Source organism: Camelus dromedarius, chromosome 19, assembly GCF_036321535.1.
Source record: "Camelus dromedarius isolate mCamDro1 chromosome 19, mCamDro1.pat, whole genome shotgun sequence".
Lineage (NCBI taxonomy): Eukaryota > Metazoa > Chordata > Mammalia > Artiodactyla > Camelidae > Camelus > Camelus dromedarius.
Genome location: NC_087454.1, coordinates 15,001,651 through 15,024,594, shown reverse-complemented (window position 1 = coordinate 15,024,594; position 22,944 = coordinate 15,001,651). Strand labels below are relative to the sequence as shown.

Genomic DNA, 22,944 nt, shown 5'->3' with positions numbered 1-22,944 from the left:
TTCACAAACTCTTTAGTTTCTATTAATTATCTCACACTGTCTCATTTCATAAGATCTTGGATATATTAACATATGAGCTATTTACTTATTAGCTTAGTTATGTACTTTCAGTTCCTTACAAAAAAGGAAAATAAGAGGTCACATTAATTCCCATTATTCCTGTAAAAGTCTAAACATCTTTTTCCTACACAAGTTAGAGGCGAATGCATTAATTCTAAAGGAACTAGAAAATATATGCTCTTGGCACTTGCAAGTTATTACAGTCTAATTGTAGTTAATTTTATTTTATTCTCTGGGACAACTAATCTCTCGATAACATTTGCAGTGATTGATTAAAATCCACTCCTTGCTAAAATCAAGGTCTTGAGATAATTGATGTGCTAATAGACCCGCAATTATTTGAGGCTGTGCTTCCTCACAGGGATCAAGTCGAGGAATGGATCAAGTCCAAATCAAGCACCTATTTTGCAACAGGAGCTACGCTAATTGCCAGGAGATGGTCTGCTTATCAGTTGTGAGAGGTTCTCATCCTTCATTAATATGTAGTTCACTTGGACATGAGAGAAATCGGCCCCCATGGGAATATGCTTTGACTCTCCCATTATCACATTTTCCATACACTTGGCTTGACCCACTTTTTATCTCCGTTCACAGAGAGATCTGGCTTTTCACATATGGGCTTTTCTAAATAATCAGCTAGCCATGAACCTGAGTCCCCATAGCTCTATGCAGTGTCGGCTGCTATAAATTTGGACAAGTGTGTACACCAAAAACAGTAGTAGTTTAAATGGTCCAGACTAAATAGTTCAGAAGTTGACAAAATAAATATTCCCAAGTGCTAACCTGTGAGTCTCCCATGCTGTGTCTTGTGCCTGCGTGGGCTCACTCTGGTGACTCTCAGTCGAGGCCATAGGTCTGGATTGCCTCAGACACCTCAGAGAGCCGCCCTGTCCTGCCGGGGGCTAACTCCTGATCTCTTGTACACCAGGCTGAGCTCTCTGCTGAGTGGAAGCTTACCCACAGAGAGATTGCAAGCAAGGCTTTGAAATCTCATTTAGTGAAACAAAAACCGTTTTCTTCTGTCTTCGCCAAACACAATCCCAGTGGCCAAAATGATAGAATTGTTACTTGACATCAGTCAATCTTATTTTATCCCAGGCTTGTGAGAGAATGTCTAAGTGAGGCACAAAGCTTTATGGCCTCAGCTCTCTTTGCCTTCACAAAGAATATTCTTTCCTGGGAGTTTATAACTGAAGTTCATTAAAGATGATCTTTACAATTATAAGATGCGTGATGATAGGTTTATTTTTTGACTTCATCCTCATTATGGCTCAAAATAAATATCCAATGTAGCCAATTCTTTTGGATAAATATCAAGAAAAACCAGCTGTTCAATTATCAGTAAAATACAGTTTTCAGGTGCTACAATAATGTCTAACATATATTGTGAGCTTACTACGGGCCAGTATCTGTGCTGAGTGTTTCATTAGCTGCACAACATTTAATCCTTATGACATACAAATATGATTTCACTTATATTACATCCCAACAAGCACCATTATTCTCCCCATTTTACAGATGAGTACACAGAGTAACAAAAAAGAAAACATGACTCGGGTCCCTCATGTAGAAAGCAAGTAGCAAATCCCAGACTAAACCAGAACAGTAATCAAGTACTTGATGAGAACATTTTCTAGTATGACCTGTGCTATTCTGAATGAGATTTAGCCAGGGAGAACTGGCCATCAATCATCGTAACCAAATTCACCTTTTGTTGTTGCTATTTAAGTATAATTTTGTCCTAGAAAATTCATAGTGAGTGATCATGATTACATTTTCCTCATCTACATGCCTCTGACATTCTGGGTGAAGATGCTAATCTTGTATAAAGCTGTCTTTGGAGTTGTTGATGCCACCACATCTCACTCCTGTGGGAAATGGAGAGATGTCGTGCACAGAATAGAATAAAATGTATTAGGGCCAGGTTAAACTGCTAATAAGAGTAATCATAGTAACAGACCTAAAATTATTTTAAATCTAGTTTTAATGACATAAGCCCATTTCAGAAGTCCTACTGATGTGATTAGAAATTCATAAATTTTATACAAATTGAAAATAGAAATTACATTATTAAAATACTGTTCTGTATCTATACCATCATATATGCAAATTTATGCATATATACATAAATTATACATTTACACGCATAAACTAATTTATCAGGACTACTCGATTTCATCTCCTAGTTAATAATTTAGTACTTATTAACCTTCAATATTTCCATCAAGATATAGTTTCCTATTAATGATGATAAAACATAAAAGCACTGTAAGATGATAGAGTGTATTTTCTAAACAAAATTTGCTTCCCATTTTAGAAACTTGATGTCACCAAGGCATTACCATCAAATTTTACTTCTGTATTTTACTTCAAGACAAAAATAGAGAGGAAAGCTTTCTAAATGTGTAAGTCCAAGAAAACCTATAATTAGCATCCCTGGCTCTTGCATTCTACATCTTACTTCAGCTTGACAGTAGGCAGGAGATGTCCTCTTCAATTTCAGGTTGAAGCCAGAATGAAAAGTGCTTTGGGGAAAAAAAAACCCTCTGGTTTCTGTTCTCATAATTCTCTTCTGCCCATGAAATGAACTTATACAGAATATTTGAAATAGCATTTCAAATCCACCCGGCTCTTGTCTATTGGTCACTGAAGACGCTAGATGGCTAAGTCTTGAGGGGCCCATGGTGGATTGGTCTGGAAGGCTGCAACCTGAGAAGACGTGGGGAAACCTTGCAGACTCACCAGGGTAGTGGTCAGGCTGGAGGGTTCAAGTGCTCTAAAGAGGCTCAATTATTTTGCCACTCAGATCTGCAAGGTTTTCCCACCAATGGGTTTGCTATGGACTCAAAACATTGTTACTTGCCTGAATAGTCCCCGTGGTTAATGGCTGGCATTAGATATCACATGAGCCTTGGGTTTTGGGACTCAAGACAGGATCCTGTGAATTCTCAACTTGCTTTTTAGTTAAGGACAGAAGACCTTTGGTCCATCCATCCTGAGCTGTCAAAAATTCCTGGTCTGAAAATGGATATGGACCTATAGCTGGGAACTTGCTGGCCAGGAAACTTAGAGTGGCAGGATTCAAAACCTCTCCAAAAATATGATCTGGAAAGAAGTGAGTGGCACTGACTCAGAAGTTCAGGCTAGAGGTCAAAGTATTATCCACACAGAAGTCAGCCTCTTAACTGGTCTTATTGTCTCCATCGGACTGATCTTTCTCAAGTGAAGGGCTGATCCTACTACTCCTGTGCTGAAGGTAGTTCAGCAACCGGGGCGTGAAGGGCAAGGGGCAAGGGTACACATGGAATCCCACAAACATACAGCTAAATACATGAAAACTATAAACTGATTTAACAAACTAATAAAAAGAACACGTCCTGTGAAAAATATGCCTTAATATATGATAAAATATAGACATAACATGTAGAGCTACAGTTTTTTATATGAATGAAGTCAGGAAAACAGTAAAAACAACTAAATTGTATTATTATTGTGCATGTTTGAGTATTCTGTTTAGAGTCTGGTGAGTTTAGAATGGGTAATAAAAACACACAAAATACAGATTTTTATATATTCTGTAATATTCATTGCAACAAAATAACTCATTGTTATTAGAATCAGTATCTTCATAAAATTTATGTTCCAATGATTGCAGTGATCTAAAGGATTAAAAATATTGCAAATACACAAAAGTTTAATATAGTTGTACTCACTGAAGATGTAAGTTACAAGTACAAATGAAAAATGAGTATTTGTCGTATTTTCAAAAAGTCTTTTCATCTAAAACAGTCACAGCTATCCATAAAATTAAAAGACAAAAGACAAAGTATAATAAAACTATCAAGAATCAATAAAATATTTTAAAATAAAGCTGAAGTTTATATGTAATTTTAAAGAATTTAATATTTTATATGAATAAAGCCTTTTGAATTTTAGCATTCAATGTAAAATTATGTTTTATGTGTTTTTATCTATATATTGATATACATGTATATATAGTATGTATGTGAGCATGCGTGTATATATATAAAGAAAGAGTAATATAAATATTTAACACTGTAAAATACTCCTTAGCCTTCATGTGCAAGTTCTGGGAATACCACCCTAAGCCCCGTGTATCTCTCTGTCTACAAATTAGAACATAAAGAGAAGTAAGGAAATGGATGCTCATTTGGTCCTGTTTGAAAACTATCCTCTGTTAGGCAAGAATCTACTGCATACATCTTATCTGAGAAGCTTTCATCAATGAACACAAGTTAATAAAAGAAAATCACTTCCATTCTTCCCCCTCTCAAGTTGTTCCCATTTTTGAAGCCATGTCCATTCCCAGGGTTGCTGTGCCTCAGTCACAGACCTTCGCAAGGTGAGGACCAGTCATCTGGAGATGCAGGGCCACTGTGGAGAGGTGTTTCCCTAGGTCCCCAATGGTCGTCACGAGAGCTGATGTTTGTACTATGTGTTGACCTGGGCCGGCCATGCCTGCTAAAACCGGAGCCCAGAGGTCGTCTTGTCTGCTCTAATGACTTAGTGTGTGTGTGACTGTTAAAGAAAAGCCTTCTAGCACGTGGGCTCCACAGCAAGGGCCCCTCTAGCCTGAGACGAAGGGCAGTTACATCAATAACACTCTTGCCTTTATACTAAAATTCATGTATTTTAAATACGATGGAGAAGACAAGACTCTCTAAGGGGCCAAATACTGTTTTCTTTTTTCCACTGGACAATTTCCACATGTTCTCCTCTTCAGCCAAAAGGAAGTAACTTTATTCCTGCTTGCTTGCTTGCTTGCTTGCTTATTGATTGATTGATTGATTGATTGATTGATTGATTGTTGGGTACTTTGAAAAACTCTAGCCCCCTTGCTTTCAAATCCTTTCACTTCACTCCCTCCCTAAGGGATTGGTCATTAAAGACCCAAATCAGACATCAGATATCACCATTTCTGGGAAGCTGCCTTCTCATGCCCATCTGGGTGAGGGTCCTTTCTAGGTCCTCCTACAGCACCCTGGGTCTCCTTCTGTCATAGGACTGGCCACACTGGATTGTAATCGTCTAAGAAGAAGAAGACTCCTCCTAATTGTGAGCATGTTAAGGGCAAGAACTGCATTTAATTTTACTTTATATTTCCTCCACCTAGTACATCACCAACTGATACATCATGGACGCTTGATAAACATCTGATAAAAAAATAAACTATTAAATAAACGAAGACATTTAGCTCTGTCAGACGGTCACCAGTATACAGATGGCATCACCTCTACGGATATTCATTCGTTTGTTTGTCACCAGAGAGCAAAATACGGTCCAATCAAAGCCAGTCCCTGGGTCGTCCATCCAGAACCAGCCCTTCACAGGGTCAAAACCAAATCTATTCCCCTCAATGCACACAAACTTCCCTTCAAATACAAGCTGAGCTGGATGACATCAAGTCTTGCATATATTCACTCAGCTTACTCCTTGTAAGCCTCAATTTCTTCCCTCTGTCACCACATGTGTGAAAAGACAGCTGATGCCAGCGTTCCATGCAGAGTTTGCAAAAAGGTCAACTAGCATTCAGATTTATGCTGGTAAAATTCATTCCTTCTCTTTCAAAAATTTAATGAGAAAGGACAGCTTTGTGAAATGGAGGAGCAAGAACAATATTGCTTAAATAAATTGGAATTTGCACTTTGATTACCCGGCAGTTTCTGCCGTACTTTACTGGAAATGCTCCCTGCGGTGCAGGCTTTCTCTGGGGTGACATCATCACATGAAGCCATCCTCACTATAATTATTTCCATCCACATTTGTAGAGCACATGGCAAAAACATTCAGTAAGGAATATGTGATGCATATAGAACAATTTAAAACTGTAGAGTCACCAGAAAGCCCCATTAAAAGGTAAATGATATATCTTTATACATGCCTCTCAGATCCCAAAGGAAGTATTTCATATTGGCATTAGAAAACAGAGAATCTCTTTTGAACTATGAGACTCTGATAAGAGCAAGTACCGTATGCCATGAAATAACAAATAATATGGGTAGGTTCAGTTGCTTTTCTTGAAATAATGCTCTTAAAACCTGTGACATTGAGGGATTGGGCATATTTTAGTTCACATCATCAAATTTCAGTCCTTCTAGAATTCAGGCTCTGACAGTGCTAATCTCAAGTATTGGGATTTTAAAATTATATTCATGGTAATTCTGGTTTCCCTATTGGATAAATTGATTGTTCCTTTTTGTTTTCTTTTTCTTTCTTTTTTTTTTTTTAGTGGAGGTACTGGGGATGGACCTTGTGCATGTTAGGCATGCGCTCTACCAGTGAGCTACTCCCCCCACCCCCAATGTTCTTTTTTTGAATGTGTATTTTTCTTCAATTTTAATAAAAGTGAAAACACCAATATAAATGTATTAATTTTCCCAAAAATCAAGAAGCTCAGTGAAAAACAAGATTTTTTTGACAATTTAAATGAAATAAAAAATGTGAAAGCTGTACATGGCTTCCCTAACAATCTGTGATTTCTTCAGGCTGACTGTACCTGGGTGGGGCGGGGTAGGGGCATGTAGCCTCCCATTGCTGTAAGCTAAAGGATGTGAGCAGGTTCTTTGTCTCCTGGAAAATAAAAGCCCCTACCATCTGCTCACTGAGGCTTTGATTTTGTTTTAAGTGTATAAAAACACACTTAACTCTGCAGTTAGTGGTAAGGTCCAAATTCATTCATTCATTCATTCATTCATTCATTCATTCAACATAACAACTAAGGAAAAGAAAAACCTGTTGAACATGAGGTTAAATTGAAAAGTTTACCTAACAACTAACAGAACAGAAACATGATTCTTCTGTCATCTCTCTCTAACCACTACCGTCAGAACTGCTCGGTAAAATCCGCCTTCCGTGTCCTTCAATGTCACCTCAATCAGATTCTATCATTTTTAACTATTATCAGTTGCTTAAAAGTTTAGGCTAATTTAACTCAGTTTAAAATTTCAGTCTCCAGCCTGGGGAATGCTTTTGCTTCCCCTAGTCCATGTGACTCTCAGCCCTGTCGGCCACAACCTGCTGCTCTCTCTCCTGCCCTCCTCTCTCTTCTGAGCCCTCCCATCTCCGAGTTGTCCCACCAGGAGGATGAGTGGGACAAAAAAAGGGGAAAATTCCTTAGATGGTGCTGCTGTGTGTCATCTTTAGGCTGTATCATCAGAGCTCTGTGTCACAGGTCAATGGATACTTGCTATCATAGAGGGAGAATGCTGGTCCCTGAAGAGGCTCTGCAGAGGTACTGTTTCCCACGTGCCACATGAGTTAGTGTAACCCCCTTGACTGCTCTACTTGGCTCCGATCCGCCACAATACACCTATTCAGCATCTTAATGTTGGGGTCTCCTCACAGGGCAGAGTGACCACCTGCCTTCACAGTTCTCCATCATGTCCCCCAAACTCCTAGGGACACTATCAGATTCTCTCAAGCATCAATTGTAACTGACATCTCTTTCAGCTGCTCAAAGATTGTTCTTTTACATATGCTTGGCTTCACAATTTTACTCTGAATGATTACGTATTTAATAAAAACTCAAATGTGAAATGGGGATAGTACACGCATCTAAGCAATAGACCATCACCCATGGTTATGGCCAGCATCACATACACAACTAAACCAGTGGTCAAACACCCAGCCCGATTTATGCTGGAGTTGCAGAACATTACAGCCTCGCTTGTCTGAATGTGAGACATTCTTGGGGCTGAGCCTACAGGGTTTCCAGCGTGCTTTAATTTTCACATGGCACAAAAGACATTAGTCAAGTTGACTCTATGATAATGCTGTCAAGAGCTGTCAAATACATATATTTTCACTATTCTCACATTTCCTGTTTCTTTGATTGAAATCCGTGATGGTAAGTGGCACCAAGTGGTTCCAATTCTCAAACTTAGGAACTTAGTACTGACCTCATTTGTAGCATAATAAAATATCTCTTTTAAAATGTTTCATAGGTTCCATTGTTACTAAGGGGGACTTGTCTAACTTTGGAAAGAAAGCAAAGTCACATTGCCCTGACAGTGGATGGCTTTCTTCTCACGAGCATTTTGCTCGTGAGAATCTCGTCACTTTTTAGAGTTCATAATCAGAAACCACAAATGCTGACTCTCACAGAAAACTCTATTTCTGGGATTTGGGTAACGAGTTATCCCAGTCACTAAATAAAGTTCTACGTGCCAGAAAAGAAACAGTTACATTAAACAAGTCTGCCAGATACTTGAAGTGCAGAGGGAATATTAGGAGATTTAGGTTAAAGATGGGTGTTTTATACCGTGACAACAATAAAAACCCTGACCACCCTGTTTGAATAGAAAGGGTTTTAAATAATTCACGTACACCTACAGTTTTCATAAACTGCATGCTTCTTTCACACGTTTAAAGAAACTTAACACCTCTTCAATTATACATTGTAAATAATACTGACCAGGAAGCAAATAAGACTGTGGATAAGTGCATTAGAATTTGGTAGAAATCACTGCACTTTCTTCATTTTTCAAAGAACATGAAATTAACACTCATAGTCCATCCTTAGCTCTCACAAAATAGCCCTCTTCCCCATTAATGCAAAAATATTCAAATGTTGAGCTTTTTAAAATGTTTCTGTGAAGTTATCAATGCTAATCTACAGTTTTCAGAAATTCTTTCTTATAAATTTCCAATGTAAATTTATCACTTGCTAACATAGGAAGAAAAAAAAGAACTTCACCGTTATCTTAGAAAAGGAGGTGGAAGTGGAAGTATTTTATCATAAAGAAAGCTGGGACTCAGAAAATTTTTTTTGGAAAATGTATCTAAATGCTTGCTGCTACGTGTGTATAAAGAAATTTTGTTCTTCTTGAGTAACGGGGCATAATTTTGCATAAAAATATTCCTGTGGTTCCCCCAGATTTCTCAGGAAGTGTCTGATGGGTTTACCTGAAAATGCTGCTAGAATCCTCTGATAAGACATGATGCACAGCACAGGGACAAGGCTGAGCCGCTCACCAGAAGCCATCAGTGAGAACTGGACCTGGCCTGTATCACAGTCCTATTCAAACCATGCAAAATTTGAACATTTTGCTTGGTGCAGAAAAATTTTCCCAGATCCCCTTTTCTACTTTTTATGACAATTCTACTTAAATTCTCTTTAAATCTTTAGCTTCAATTTTTATGATTATAGCTGCTCATCATTCAAATAAGGCTTCAAAAGGTTGGCAATACTAGAAAAAGACCAAAGGTATATTTATAGGTTTGATAGCAAAGCCTAATTAGAAAATTAATTAATGATCATTTTTGTGCATATTTACATTAAAATCCAATTTGGTTCCATTTCAACAAAACTTAAATTCCAGATAAGTTATGCTAGTATATCAAAGAGTAGATCAAGAAAGCTGAATAAAGTTTTGGTTTTAATAAAAGAGCTCCTAAGACATATAGATGTTACCCAAATGAAAATGTAAACAACTCGCAAACGTTTCAATGGTTCTACCTTGCGCACCTCAATCTTAAACTTCAGAATTTATGGGATGAAGTTACTAATGTATGATCACAAATTGACATCCATTAATCTACTCTGCCACCCACCAATGTTTCCTGGTTATACTGCTAAAATGATTTTTGCCCCTGAAATAGCATCCCCGTCTATTTCCAGAAAGCCAGTGTTCAAAGCAGAGAGTCCACTTGCTAGTATTAATACCTTCTTGAGTGACAATAAAATACCTCCTGAAATGAGATCTTAGGTCAAGTGAAACTGTTTTACACATCGAGGCACCACTTACTCATTAACTAAGCAAAACACTGAAAAGGCGGCCTAGAATTTTACCTCCAGGAGAAGAGTTTCTTGGGTGTGCAAGATGAGGCAACCCTCTATTGTTTAATTTCTTTAGAAAAGCAATAATTCTTTGAAATGCCATAGACAATGTCCTTTCATTTAATCATTTATTGATTAATTAATTCATGAGGCATTTACTCTGTGCCTACTCAACTCAAGCACACATATTAGGTGTTAGGAATTTATTTCAATTTATAGCTATATGGCTGTAGCTGAAATCTTAGGAGACGGTGACCAACAGAGAGGAAGACCAGAAGATTCATCTAATATTTGATGCATTTTATCAGGCTTCAGGAGCACAACAGGGAACCAGGGTCTTTGGTGACTGACTGCATTATAATAAGCAGGGCAGCAAGGTTAAAAAGGCAGCCACGCAGCTAGAATGAATTCAGCAAACTGCATCTCACTAACACGTTTGGTTTAAAAAAAAAAAAAAAGAAGAAGAAGAAGAAGAAAGAAAAAGAAATGTATGAATTCTGAGCTACCCTGAATCACTAGCAGGCTCTTTCTAATTACTAACAATGACAAGCCTGCCCTCTCAGTTGCAGCTGGGTGCCCCAGGCATCTTTACAGCAAAACCAACAAATGATTGGAATACAACGATTAAAACTCAAAACCAAAGCACAGTTGGAGAGTTTTTTTTTGTTTTTTTTTTTTTAACAAGGCTGCCTGAAAGTCTTGTGTCTCAGGTTGACAAGATCATAGAAGACACAGAAGGACAACGCAAGGTCAAATCTACATCTCATCTACAAAGAATAAACTGGTTTTCTAATCCATCTGCTATAGCTCACAATCTAGGGGACGATACAGGATGAACAGCAGGGTCCTGAGTACAAGGACCACACCGGTGACCTCAAGTGCCCTGCTCTGAATAATGGCCCTTATTGGAGGGAGGTGGTGGCAGCAGTAGCAATATGCCGTCATCTGTTCTCCGGAGCCAGAGAGGGAAAGTGCAGGAAGAGCAGCCCTGAAGATAAATGCTACGCTAATTATTTTTGCAATATAATTCTTGGGGGCATCTATTTATCTGAACATCACAAACAGCCCTTCGAGCGTAGCATGAGGCACCTTGCCATTAACCATCTGTGGCTCAGGGTTGGTTTGTCTGTTTTTCAGATTTGATAAATATACGGTATCCATCCTGGTCCTGCCAGAGCAGGAAAAGAGATCAAATGTGCACTTGCTGTGAAAGAAGGTTCTCTTTGACTCTCTCTGATAACACACATGGCAGTGGTGTCAATGTGAAGGTTTGGGGGCTATCGGTGTCCACCATTTTTAATGTGTTTGTTTTTATTTATATTCAGTGTGGAGAGAGTCTCTTTAAGCAGTTTCTAGGGTGAACACAGCCAAGGGGCCAGAGGATTGTTCTTCTGCATGGTGGAATGTTTGTTTCTGGGAGTTGATACAGTAATGTTTTCTGGAGGAGGCAGGGAAGTGACCTCTCAGGGAAGTGGAGATAGGAGAAAGTAGACTGGGTTTTGGTTTTGGTGTGTTTGTTCCACACTTAGCACTTGGGATGTAAAATACCACTTTCACTGTTCTCCCACTCTTTTTAACCGACAGAGTCAGAAATATTACAGAGTACCTGCATTAAATGACATCTGCTTGGCATTCAAACACATATAGCAAGCAACATGATTAAAATATAGTTAGAGAACCCATTTCGCATGACAGTCACCAGAAATACGAGAAGGTGGATGCTCAGCTACCTCATTAATCGATGTGGCCCACCAGCCTTTTTCTGCCTCACCAAGGGAAACTTACTGTGGATTTTTTCCAAGGTCTGACATTCAGACCTAAAGGCAATGCCTGCTACTGGGTGAGCAGCTGTTAAGAATGTCAATCAAGTGGAAATAGCAAAACTACTGGTTTTCTCTATAGTATGAAAGGGGGCTTTTAACTTCTCGTAAACCATCTCTTGATACATTCTGCACCATCACCCAATCCAGGCTTATACTGCTCACCTAAAACACTGGCACTTCAAGGTATGTTCTACAAAAACCCAGGAAAACAAAACAAAAACAAGGCTTCTCCTTGGGAGACTGAATAGAAAACAGGACCCCTGAAACATATTTGATTTATATCTATTATATCAATTCCAAACTCTGCTCCCTCCAGGAAACAATTCAGAATCTGGACTAGAGACAGAGAGACAGAGAGAGAGAGAGAGAGAGAGAGAGAGAGAGAGAGAGAGGGAGGTTTTTTAAAAAGGAAAAGGCTTTCAAAACCTAAAATGACTTAAGACTATCAATAAATTCAACCTCTTTCTGATACAATCTAAATAAAACTTGGACCTTGAGAGTTACAGTAGAAATTTGTCTCTAAAATATTCCACACCTGCACACATACTTCCCTCCTCGCCTATGCACACTCCAGTGTGAATCACTCAGGGAGATTAGCTGGTAAAGACTGGCATGGGGAACTGTTCTGGTGAATATCCCTACCCTGCAAACCTTCATCTATGGGCATGCAGTCACAAGGTGCCTCACGAATCCTCCATCAGGTTACGCCGGCCTCTAACCCCTACCACAGCTGGTAGCTCACATGAAATTTACCTCACGTGTGCACAAAACTCTCCTGATACTGAGGTGTGCTACTAACATCTACCCACGTTGGACTCCGCTACTTTAAATTAGTTGAAAAAATGAGTCTCTATGAAGCGCTCTACTAGGTACTGCAGAAGATATGGAAAATTTCATGGTCCTTGTGATTGAGTATTTTCTATTTAAGGAGGAAAAAAAGCACATAAAATGTTAAATGATACAAAGATAAAACCTTGGTCTACACTGCAGGGCAAAAGATGCCACAGGGACGTGTTTGATAAATGTGTAAAAAGTGCAACTGAGCAACCATTTCAAGTATGATGGGGTTTGTGTGTCTTCTCTACTGTGAGATGTGCCACTAGTAATTTATCATAAATCATGAATATTTGAGTTTGTGGAGTATTTACATTTTCGTATCATTCAAGGTCACCTTTATAAGGATGCCACTATTCACTTACACTCTGATGTGACAAAAGGTGGAGGCAAGGACAGTGAAAGCCCCAGGTGCACACGTAAACTTGGCTGCCACCCTCACTGCCCTGCCTAATGCCGCACAGCTTCCTTTGTGCCGCCCTTCTTCCCTTGCTCCGGTTTTCCCAATGACATTTATAACCTTTTAACATACAATGTAACTTCTTTACTTGTTAAGTATAGTCTTAACTGCCTTTCTCAACCTGCTCAGACAGAAGCATCAAGAAGCCAGGTGCTTTGGTGACGTGGCCTCGTGATGCATCTCAAGCCCTGACACATGGTAAGCGCTCAATACATGGATGCTATTTTGTTTTTGTTGTTACTGAACACACGTAGAATGTTTACTGTATGGAAGTCTCTGGGATCTTTTTCTATGCATTAGAAAGACTGAATCACTTGTATGTATAGCCGATGGTGCTGTGAATTCACAGTAGGATAGAAATATTCTGTTCTGTTAAAAGGGTTTAAACTGATAGACATTTCTCCAAAGAAAACATACAGATGGCCAACAGGCACATGGAAAGATGCTCAACATCACTAATTATTAGAGAAATGCAGATCAAAACTACAATGAGGTATCACCTCACATCAGTCAGAATGGCCATCATTAAAAAGTCTACAAATAATAAATGTTGGAGAGGGTGTGGAAAAAAGGGTACCATCCTACTTTGCTGATAGGAATATAAATTAGTGCAGCCACTATGGAAAGCAGTATGGAGGTTCCTTTAAAAAATTAAAAATTGAGTTCCCATATGATGCAGCAATCCCATTCCTGGGCACATATCCAAAGAAAACTCTAATTCAAAAAGATACATGCACCCCAATGTTCAAAGCAGCACTATTTACAATAGCCAAGACATGGAAGTAAACTAAATGTCCATTGACAGATGACTAGATAAAGAAGATGTGGTATATAGGTACAATGGAATATTACTCAGCCATAAAAATAATGAAATAATGCCATTTGCAGCAACATGGATGGACCTAGAGATTATCATACTAAGTGAAGTCAGAGAAAGACAAATAGCATATGATATCACTTATATATGGAATCTAAAGTATGATACAAATGAACTTACTTACAAAACACAGACTCACAGACATAGAAAACAAACTTATGGCTACCAAAGGGGGAAGTGGGGAGGAGAATAAATTAGGAGTTTGGGATTAGCAGATACAAACTACCATATCTAAAATAAACAACAAGGTCCTATGCTAAACCACAAGGAGATATACTCAATATCCTGTTATAAACCATAATGGAAAAGAATATGAAAAAGAACATATATATGTGTGTGTGTATATAACTGAATCACTATGCTATACACCAGAAACTCACACAACATTGTAAATCAACTACACTTCAATTTTAAAAAGAGTTTAATTTGAAATGGGCCATAGATTCCTAAGAGCCTTACAATATCTCAAGTTTAAGTTTAATACAGTTGAAAACATATGTTCCTCACCTAGTCATTCTCTGATCATGTCTGATATTATCGCATCCTGAAATCATCATTGTATTTACTCCTGGTTTATCTGTCTGTTTTTCCCGCAGAACAGAAGCTTCCTGCGGGTGGATAGCTTGTCTGTCTCACTTGCTGCTCCATCCCCAGTGTCTCCACAGCCCAAAGACAGTTTCTCCCTCTAACAAACCCAAAATTGTGAAAGCAAAGCTGCTATTTCATTGTGGATCATTCAGCTGATTTTAATTTTTACAAGAAAAAAAAAGTGACTCTCATACCTGGAAGGGTGATGCTTATCTTTTTCTATTTTGGCTTTGTTTTAAAGGCTGTCTGAGGTGTAGTCATCAAAGTATCCACTGACTGAAATCAATGCTTTCGCCCTGACCTCTCAGGGTGAAAACAAGGACAAAAAGAAAAGAATACAAGTTGATGGTAAGCACGGGCGGAAATACACAAGTGGCCATGGAGAGGTATGTGAAGTAGCCACACCGAGGGCAGAACGAATGATGGACACTTTCTGAGCATCAGAAGAATCACAAGTGGAAGGGAAAAAGCGGGTCTTGGTGACAAGTGACAAGTGGTAAGAATGTAGCTAAGCTGAACATAGTTTCTAATAAAGTGTTAAGTAGATTACCCAGAGAGGTGGATAATAACTGCACTAAAGAGTTGGCCAGGGTGCAGGGAGGAAAAAAATGCAAACGCAAAATTAAGTGACACTTGGTAAATCACAGGGGACATGAAACCTGAGAGAGTTTCTGGAAAGAATGGTCAATCCCTCGTAACACTCCAATGCCTTTTAGTAATCGAATTGGGAAGCTCATTAAAATTATGTGTGAAGAGATAGATACTCTGGCAAAAAAGGCAAGGGAGCAGAGACATAAGCGGAGCAATACAATGACTGTATCTGCAGATGAAAAACAGCAGGACTATGCAGTACTGGAGGAGATGCACTTAAGAAATACCCACTGGAAAACGGTGAGTGAATTCTAGGGAAATAACAGGAGCCATCAAACTGGCCACAGGAGGGATGAGTCAGGCCCCAAAAGAGAAATATTTAAAATTGGATATGCTTGCATAAAATAACTCAGCCAACAGTTGGGGAATTTAAAGAAATGATTTGAAGTGAAATATGAGGAAATGCGAGGATAAGATTTCAGTTTCTCTCCATGTATGGACAGAGTAAGTATAGAATATCATGACAGGGAAGCTGCTACTTTTTTTTTTTCCTGAGTGGACCATTTTCTGTATTCATAGAGAAGAGCCACCTATCATCACAAAGGAAATACCACTGTGAAAATCGGCAATTCAGGAGTTATGGTGTTTAGTATAGTCAATATATGATCAACATTGTGCAACCACTACCAATAAGTGGGTTGTAACGCATCCAAAATCAACAAGCAAATTTAATTTACTAAGGAGTACCTATAAAATAAGTTCAAATTATGGAAGCCATACTCCTATTCTGATTTGTATTTTCTTATCTTTTCACTGAGGAGATAATCTCTTCATGAAAGACTTGAAGGTATCTAGCTCTTAGGGAAAATTAAATGAAAGTCATATACTTCTGTCATCTGACCCCCCCCCTTTTTTTAACAGTAATACTGTCCCTTAGATAAGCTTCTAATCAGAACCTGAGATTCTTCTTCACTTTTCAGGGCTGCATACTATTCCAATACATGCTCAAACTCACTGTAAATACATACATACACCCATGAACCTTGAAGTTAATTCCAAACTTTTGCTATCACAGCACTGTAATGAAAAAATCTTGCATATATGCAATTTTCCACATACAAGAGCATATTTGTAGCATAAATTCCCAGATAGATGCCCTCCATAGAACTTTGCTGAGACTATTAAGGATGGTGGAGGGTCACCAGATGGAGTATTGCAAGAACCAAAGGATAAAATAAAACTTATTCTGCCACCTTAATATTGGGAAGCAGTGGAATCATGCAAGCAAAGCAGGAAGGAGTGGTAACATCAGACAGAGGCCTCCAGCATTTCCTAAATAAAAGTGATAAGTTGAGCACTAATTATTTCAAATTGGATGGTTAGTTCTCTGGACTACATGGAAGGGTAGTGAATTTATGTGTATAGAACGCCACTTTTGTGCTGAGTACTGTTTGACATCTTAACATATATGAGCTATTTTGCTTCACACAACAAACCTGTCATATCAAAATCATTATCACAACTTTTAACTGAGGGAAACTGAGATCACATGGTTCTCAAATAGTGGAGCCAGAAATTGAATCTAAGTCTGGGTGACTCCCAATTCAGATGCCATCAAGGGGTTTTCTACACTAAAGGAAGTTGATCATGAAGAGTCAAGTTATTAAAGAGAAAACAGAATGTAAGGAGCTGGATTTATTGTGTTCAACATGCTTATTCACACTGACTCAGATGGTCACGTTGGATAACTTGGTTTATCCTTCTTGGGCTTCAGTCTTGTGAAAGTTTGTCATTTTATGAAACCAACATCTACACACACACACACACACACACACACACACACAATAACCTTATTTTATCAGTGATATACACCATTAAAAAAAAAATCCTCAGGCTCCTCTTACTGTGTTTTATTAGGCATGACAAAATTCCCTGAGTTTTCCTAGGAGGGCTCCTCATCACTAGGAGGGATGAGGGTGAAGAGGAACAGAAGGATTTAGTCATTCATTTATTTATTTCCTTATTAGCCACCATTTATTAAGTGCCTGATGTGAACCAGGTGCCTTGCTAGGTTCTTAGAATAAGCAAAATGATCATAGTTCCTGTCTGCATAGGCAGTACAACCTATTGGTTGATACAGACCAGTAAAGGGACTGGAGAGAGATGGAAGAGATGTGGATAAGAGAGTAGAGGAGACAGAAATGGAGTAAGGAAAGCCAGGGTCTTACTAGAACACAGTGGACTGATGCTTAATTCTGAAGCAGTAATTTAGGGGAAGGTCATCAGGGAAGAAGGGAATAGAGCTGTCAGCTTCCTGGGCAGAAAAACGAACTTGTGCCTGATTGTGATTAAATCAAAGTAATTAAAAACAAGGAAGAAAACAGCGCTCCCCAATGCCCCACAGTCCTCGGGCACTGACCACACCCCAGGACAGGAAGTAGGTGGAGTCTGGTATTCACTGGACCCCACACCAAAGACTTGGCCACACTATGACTAGCACTGCCCTTGATCAACATAGGCCCCAAGCAGCCCCTGGCCATCTGGAGCCTTTCACCATGACCTTTCCTGTGTATCCTCTGGCATTCTCAAGACCATTTCAGTGATGCTGAAGTTTACGTGTAAAATCAGACTGCAAAGAGAAAACTGTCTTTCTAGGTCAGTTACTCTAGAAAACCCCTTGAGAGGTCTCTATTTTAGCGATCTCAAAGCCTAACATGGTCAATCTTTCCACCAGGCGTAGGAAAGAGAAGCATTTATATATAAGCCAAAGAGCTGGCTTGTGAGAATGGGGCCATATTGTGTGGTGAATAGATCCCATTCCTTTAAGTATATTAAATTCTTAGAGATGTCTACAACAAGTGAGTTGTCGACACCGTAAGAGACTGAAGGAAGGACAGATCCAAGTTCTCCTTGGCATACTTACACTTAATTGTTGTAAATCTGGGGCTGAATGGTTGATCCGTGACTCCGGTCTGAAGAAGACATCAACCTGAGAGTTCTCCTGCCTACCTGAGGGCTGAGGCATTGTGAAAATGATGCTCCATTTTACATGGTTTAACAGATGACTCAAATATTGGGAAAACCTGAATAAAATAAACAGCATTACTTTGGCATCAGAAAGTGATTTCTCTGGCTCTCTGAGAATTGTCAATGCTCTTCAAGTCAACTGATGTAGGAAGCTACTTATGTGGACACAAAATCACACCAACCTGCATGTGTCCTTTCAGGAAACATAAAAGGGAGGTATGAACCAGAAGAATCTGCACCACGAGTGATAATTTGCAGAGCGGGTGAGAGTTGGAAGAAAGAAACAAAACTTACAAGCCTCAGTGGCATCTCAGTCCCTTGCCAAAGTGACGTGACCAGTGATGTTTGTGTGAAATATCACCTACTTGGGACAGCCTTACAGAAACCAATGCGCTAAATGTGTCTGCAGGTCATGCACCGACAGTGTGACACACGTTTACATGCGATGCTTAAACACGATCTTCAGAACCCTCATGAACACAGCTGGATCCCCCCCACACAGCACAGCATTTGCAAGAGGACAGGCGGTGCTCTTTGTTCAGTAAAGTAACGAATTCTTGATTAGTAATTTTGTCACTGAGACACATATTGTTCAGAAGAAAACAAAAAATGGCACTGGAATGATGGGGAATTTTTAAATCAAAGAAATTCTTCAGCAAACAGCATCTTTTTAGTCCACTCAAAACATCTCTTGGCCACCAGAGCATACATACAGAGTCTACTGCCCAAAGAGGGCTGAGAACACTGATTTCTCACGTTTCCCTCTCCTTACTGGGTTTTAGTTGTGCTCACTAACTCTGTGGCTCGTTCTGTAGGTGTACTATTAGCCAGATCACCACTTTCACTACCATATTATAGTCACCAAGAAAGCACATGTGTGCGATGCTCTCTAATAAACCCCAACTTTTTCTATCTTCAACATTAGAAACAAAAAGAGGAAGGAAGAAATAATACAAAAAGAAGGACTCAAATGGTAATAATTTCATTTTCTATCTTTCAGGTTATTGAATCATTTCAGAAGACGTATCTCCATAAAAAAAAAAAAACCTTATTAAATCACAGGCCTGCCTGTGGCAAACATACCAATCCACATTCAGACTTCCTATAGTCACAAACTCCTTGAAACACACTGAAGGTGCCATTGTCCTCATCATTTCACAAAGTCATTTATGACAGAACAATTCTAACAACTGTCAGGTGCCCCAAATGTTTTTTATTATTAATTTATTTTTATACACCCAAAAGCAATGTTAGCTAACACATTCTTTGCCATACAAATTTCTCAATGTTCACGTCAAACTAGGAGAGGAGAGTAAGGACTCTCATTTTATTCAGTAGGAAGTTCTAAACAATAGGAAACAGTAAAATAGAATAAAACGTAGCACCTATGATTCAGAATGAGAAAGATGTGCACCTTTGAATTTTGGTTAAACTTCTAGCTGCCTGACCTTGGGAAAATTACTTAAGAACTCTGAACTTCAGTTTCCTCAGCTTTGAAATAGAGATCATAGTAGGTACTTAATAGGGCAGTTGTATTAATAAAGACTTCAAGTGTAGAACATACTATATGGCCTGGCTCACTTTAGAGACTCAGTATTTGTTACTCTCCTGATTACCTGTTATTACTACTAAAATAACATTTTTTTTAAACTTCTGATTTCATGGTTAGTGCTTTTCTGAATGTGCAATTCAGGGGACACAGAGTAGACTTGGATCAGCAAAATTTGTATTTGAATTCTGCGTGTTCTGTAAAGTGCAAGAAAAGCCACTTAACCTCTCTGAACCAGAGCTGTTTCTAAGGGGGAAGTGTGATGAATGCCTCCCTTGCTGGATTATTACAACGACTGAACAAGGCCATTCTTCCATGCGCACGGTACACATTCATTCAACAGTAACTCCTAGTAGTAATATGATTGCAATAGCAGTAGTTGAAAAGCAAGGAATCATCTGACTTATATGCCTTGGAATAAAATAATACTATCTTATACAGGGATGGAAAAATAGGGCTGTCTTCAGTCGCCAGCCCTACTGGTTAGTGACGGTCTGGCATGTTCTGTAAGGAGGACTCAGTATTTACTACATCTCTGCATGCATACAGTGTTGGATGAATACAGAAACTGAAACCCAGCATGCAATTATCATTAAGTGGACCCAAATATCCCCAGATATTTGCACCAAGCACTGAAAAGACACAAAATATTCTGCAGATACCAATTTTAAGAACTGGAAATATAAAGCAACTCCCTTTTCTTCCTGTAAAAGGTGTTGGAGGAAATAGTGACAAGATTTGGGTTAGTGGCTGCAAAAGAAGAACCAATCCTCTCGCCCTTATTTTTCTCCAAACCTGTTGTCTGGCAAAGCATGCAGATAATCAGAAACTCAGTGACCATGCCAGGTGTCAGTATTTGAATGTTTTAAGTTGACTTATTTCTATTCATTCTGATCAGCAGCAGTGATGACTATAAATGAAGAGTAGAGTCCTTAAGATAACAAAGGTTTATCAAAAGCAATTCTAAATATCCTGGCACATTACAGAGAATTGCTTTTTAACACAGGATGTACAGAAAACAGGAGCATTACATGTAAGAGCCAATTCTTCAGAAACCAAAGGAACAGACCTGAGATTTGTTTAAAGTATTCAATGGGTTTTATTTCCTAGAACTGAAAGAATTCAGACCTAAACTTCCAAAGCTACAGTCAGTCATTTTTCATCGGAGCCCAAGGGAGAAAGGTGGGGTGGAAGGCACAACAGATGAAAAAGGCAGAGAGAGACCACTAGGAAGGGGTGGGGAGGGGCCACTTATTTCCCTCTGTCTTCTCAGTCCGTGACATGTCAGGTCCGGTGACAATACTGTGGGGAGCAGGTTGGGGGATGCAGATGGGAAATGACACTGCAAAGAAACACCAACGCCTTAACTCTTCTACTAAGCCATCAAACCCCAAATAGTAAAAGAACTTCCTAGTTCATCTCAGAAATGGAGGCAGCATGGAAGGGCCAGGAGTGGAAGCTTACGACCTCAGGGTGACCTGGAGGGTGTGGGAAGAGGGAAAGGGGTGGCCACGGGTCTTCCCAGAACATCTCAGGTGGCTCTAAAGATCTAAATGGGGACAGACGCCCCTCAACGATCCAATCCTAAAAGACGGGCAAAGCTGAGCTCACAACCTCACAAACAAATTGGAAATGCCCAAATTATGTGATGAAAAACTACAGCTCCATGAACTCCCTGGGTCAGCAAAAGGGAGGCCCTTCCCCATAAACTGTCCCACTTTCTCAGAATCTAGGCCGCTGATACAGGGGTCTGGGAGGAGTGGACAAGAGCTCAGGAAGATGCCACTCTCCCGTGCCCCACCCCCACCAACGACAGTTTGAGGGTTGCCCCCGCCGGGCCCCTGGAAGTGTCCCCTGCTCCTTATCTTCCACCCCTTCCAAAACTCCTACCCCTGAGTCCAATGCACAGCTCCAGAATGCCTGGGGGGTGGGACAGAGGGATGTCCGGATGTGGAAACAGCTGGTTCAGGCCCCAACAGAAGCCTCGGGAAACAGTTCCGGGAAGGAAGGGGCATGGTGGTCTCATCTCATCCCAGGAAGCAGAGGCCCTGACTCAGAGCCCAGGGGTATGGGCGCACAGGGTGAGGGCCTGGTGGCCTGCCCCTTCCGGGTCGATCCCCCAGGGCCTGGCGTGCAGTGGGAGAGTGGATGAGGAGAGTGCGCGGGGGTGGGGGAGGCTGTCCCAGTTTGCAGACCATGGCCAGTTTCCCCAGTTAACAGCCAGGCCACAGCAGGAACCGGGCTGGGGTTCTTCTTGAAACTTTGGTGACTACCAGCTCTAGAAGCCTCAGACGCCTGGGCCCTCCCGCCTCTCTCGGCAGCCTCTTCCTCCTGCTCCGGCTCGTCCCGCAGGCGGGGCTCGGCTCAGACACAGGGCTGTGATTCTCCGCCTCCACGAGGAGCGGCCTGGCATCCTCCACGGAGGCGGTCACCACCTCCTCCATCTCCTCCCCTTCTTCGGGATCGGCCTCTCTGGGTTTTTTGGGGATGTCCTCTGGCGGGGCCGCCGCGGTTCTCTTCAGCGGCTGAATCTCGTCCTCCTCCGCCGGCAGGTGGATGCCGGGTTCCCCCCTGCTCAGCCCCACGGCCGCCGCCGTCTGTGGGGCTCTTCGGGTCCCCGCCGTCCTCGGTGACCTAGGGTTTGGGCTTGGGCTCGGGCTAGGGCTCGGGCTCGGGCTCGGGCTCGGGCTCGGGCTCAGGCCCCTCGCGCAGCTCTTCTCTCGGGCGAACAGGTAATCGGAAGCCTAAACAGGTGGAGTTTTCTCCATCTCCCACAGCCCCTGGCTGAACCCTCTCCTCTTGCTGGGTTTGCCGAACTTCTCCTTGGACTCCTCATACGGGAAGAGATGCTTGGGGCCCAGGAAGGCCGTCTTGTGGGTCCCGAAGAAAAACGGTAGCTGTTGGCTTTGGCCATATGCTGGATCCTGGACGGCCAGTGGGCGTAGCCCTTTAACTTGGCGAACACCAGGTCCCCGCTCTAGTACCTGTTTCGGCAGAACCATGACATGGCTGAGGACCCGGCCTCGGCGACGGCAGGAAAGACCGACCCCCAACGGCGCGCGAGGACAGCGGCTGCTGGGCTTGGGTGGCACGCGGCCCCTCCTCGAGGGGGCCCCAGGCGCGCACAGCAGGGCCGCAATGCTCGGGCGCACTGAGAAGGTTCTAGTGTGAAGAGTGAAGAGTGCATTATCTCTGAGACCTGAAGCCTGTTTGGACCAACTATTCATGCCAGAGTTTCTAGAAAGATGGAGGGGAGAGCTTGGGTATCCCAGGTGGCGGTTGTGCTGACAGTGGTCCTGTGCGAATCGATCGCTAGGGCACCTGGGCCGTGAAATT

At 40.9% G+C, this 22,944-nt stretch overlaps 1 protein-coding gene and 1 long non-coding RNA gene across 2 annotated transcripts in view; both read right to left on the bottom strand.

Moving 5' to 3' along the window:
* LOC105089123 (uncharacterized) overlaps positions 1-22,944 on the bottom strand; it is a 515,140-nt gene that overhangs the window by 243,879 nt on the left and 248,317 nt on the right. The gene's annotated exons all lie outside the window — the stretch shown is intronic.
* HDGFL1 (HDGF like 1) lies at positions 21,822-22,615 on the bottom strand. Its single transcript, XM_031435127.2, is given in 4 exon segments — positions 21,822-22,187; positions 22,189-22,266; positions 22,317-22,501; positions 22,504-22,615. Coding segments are annotated over 4 exon segments (741 nt in total).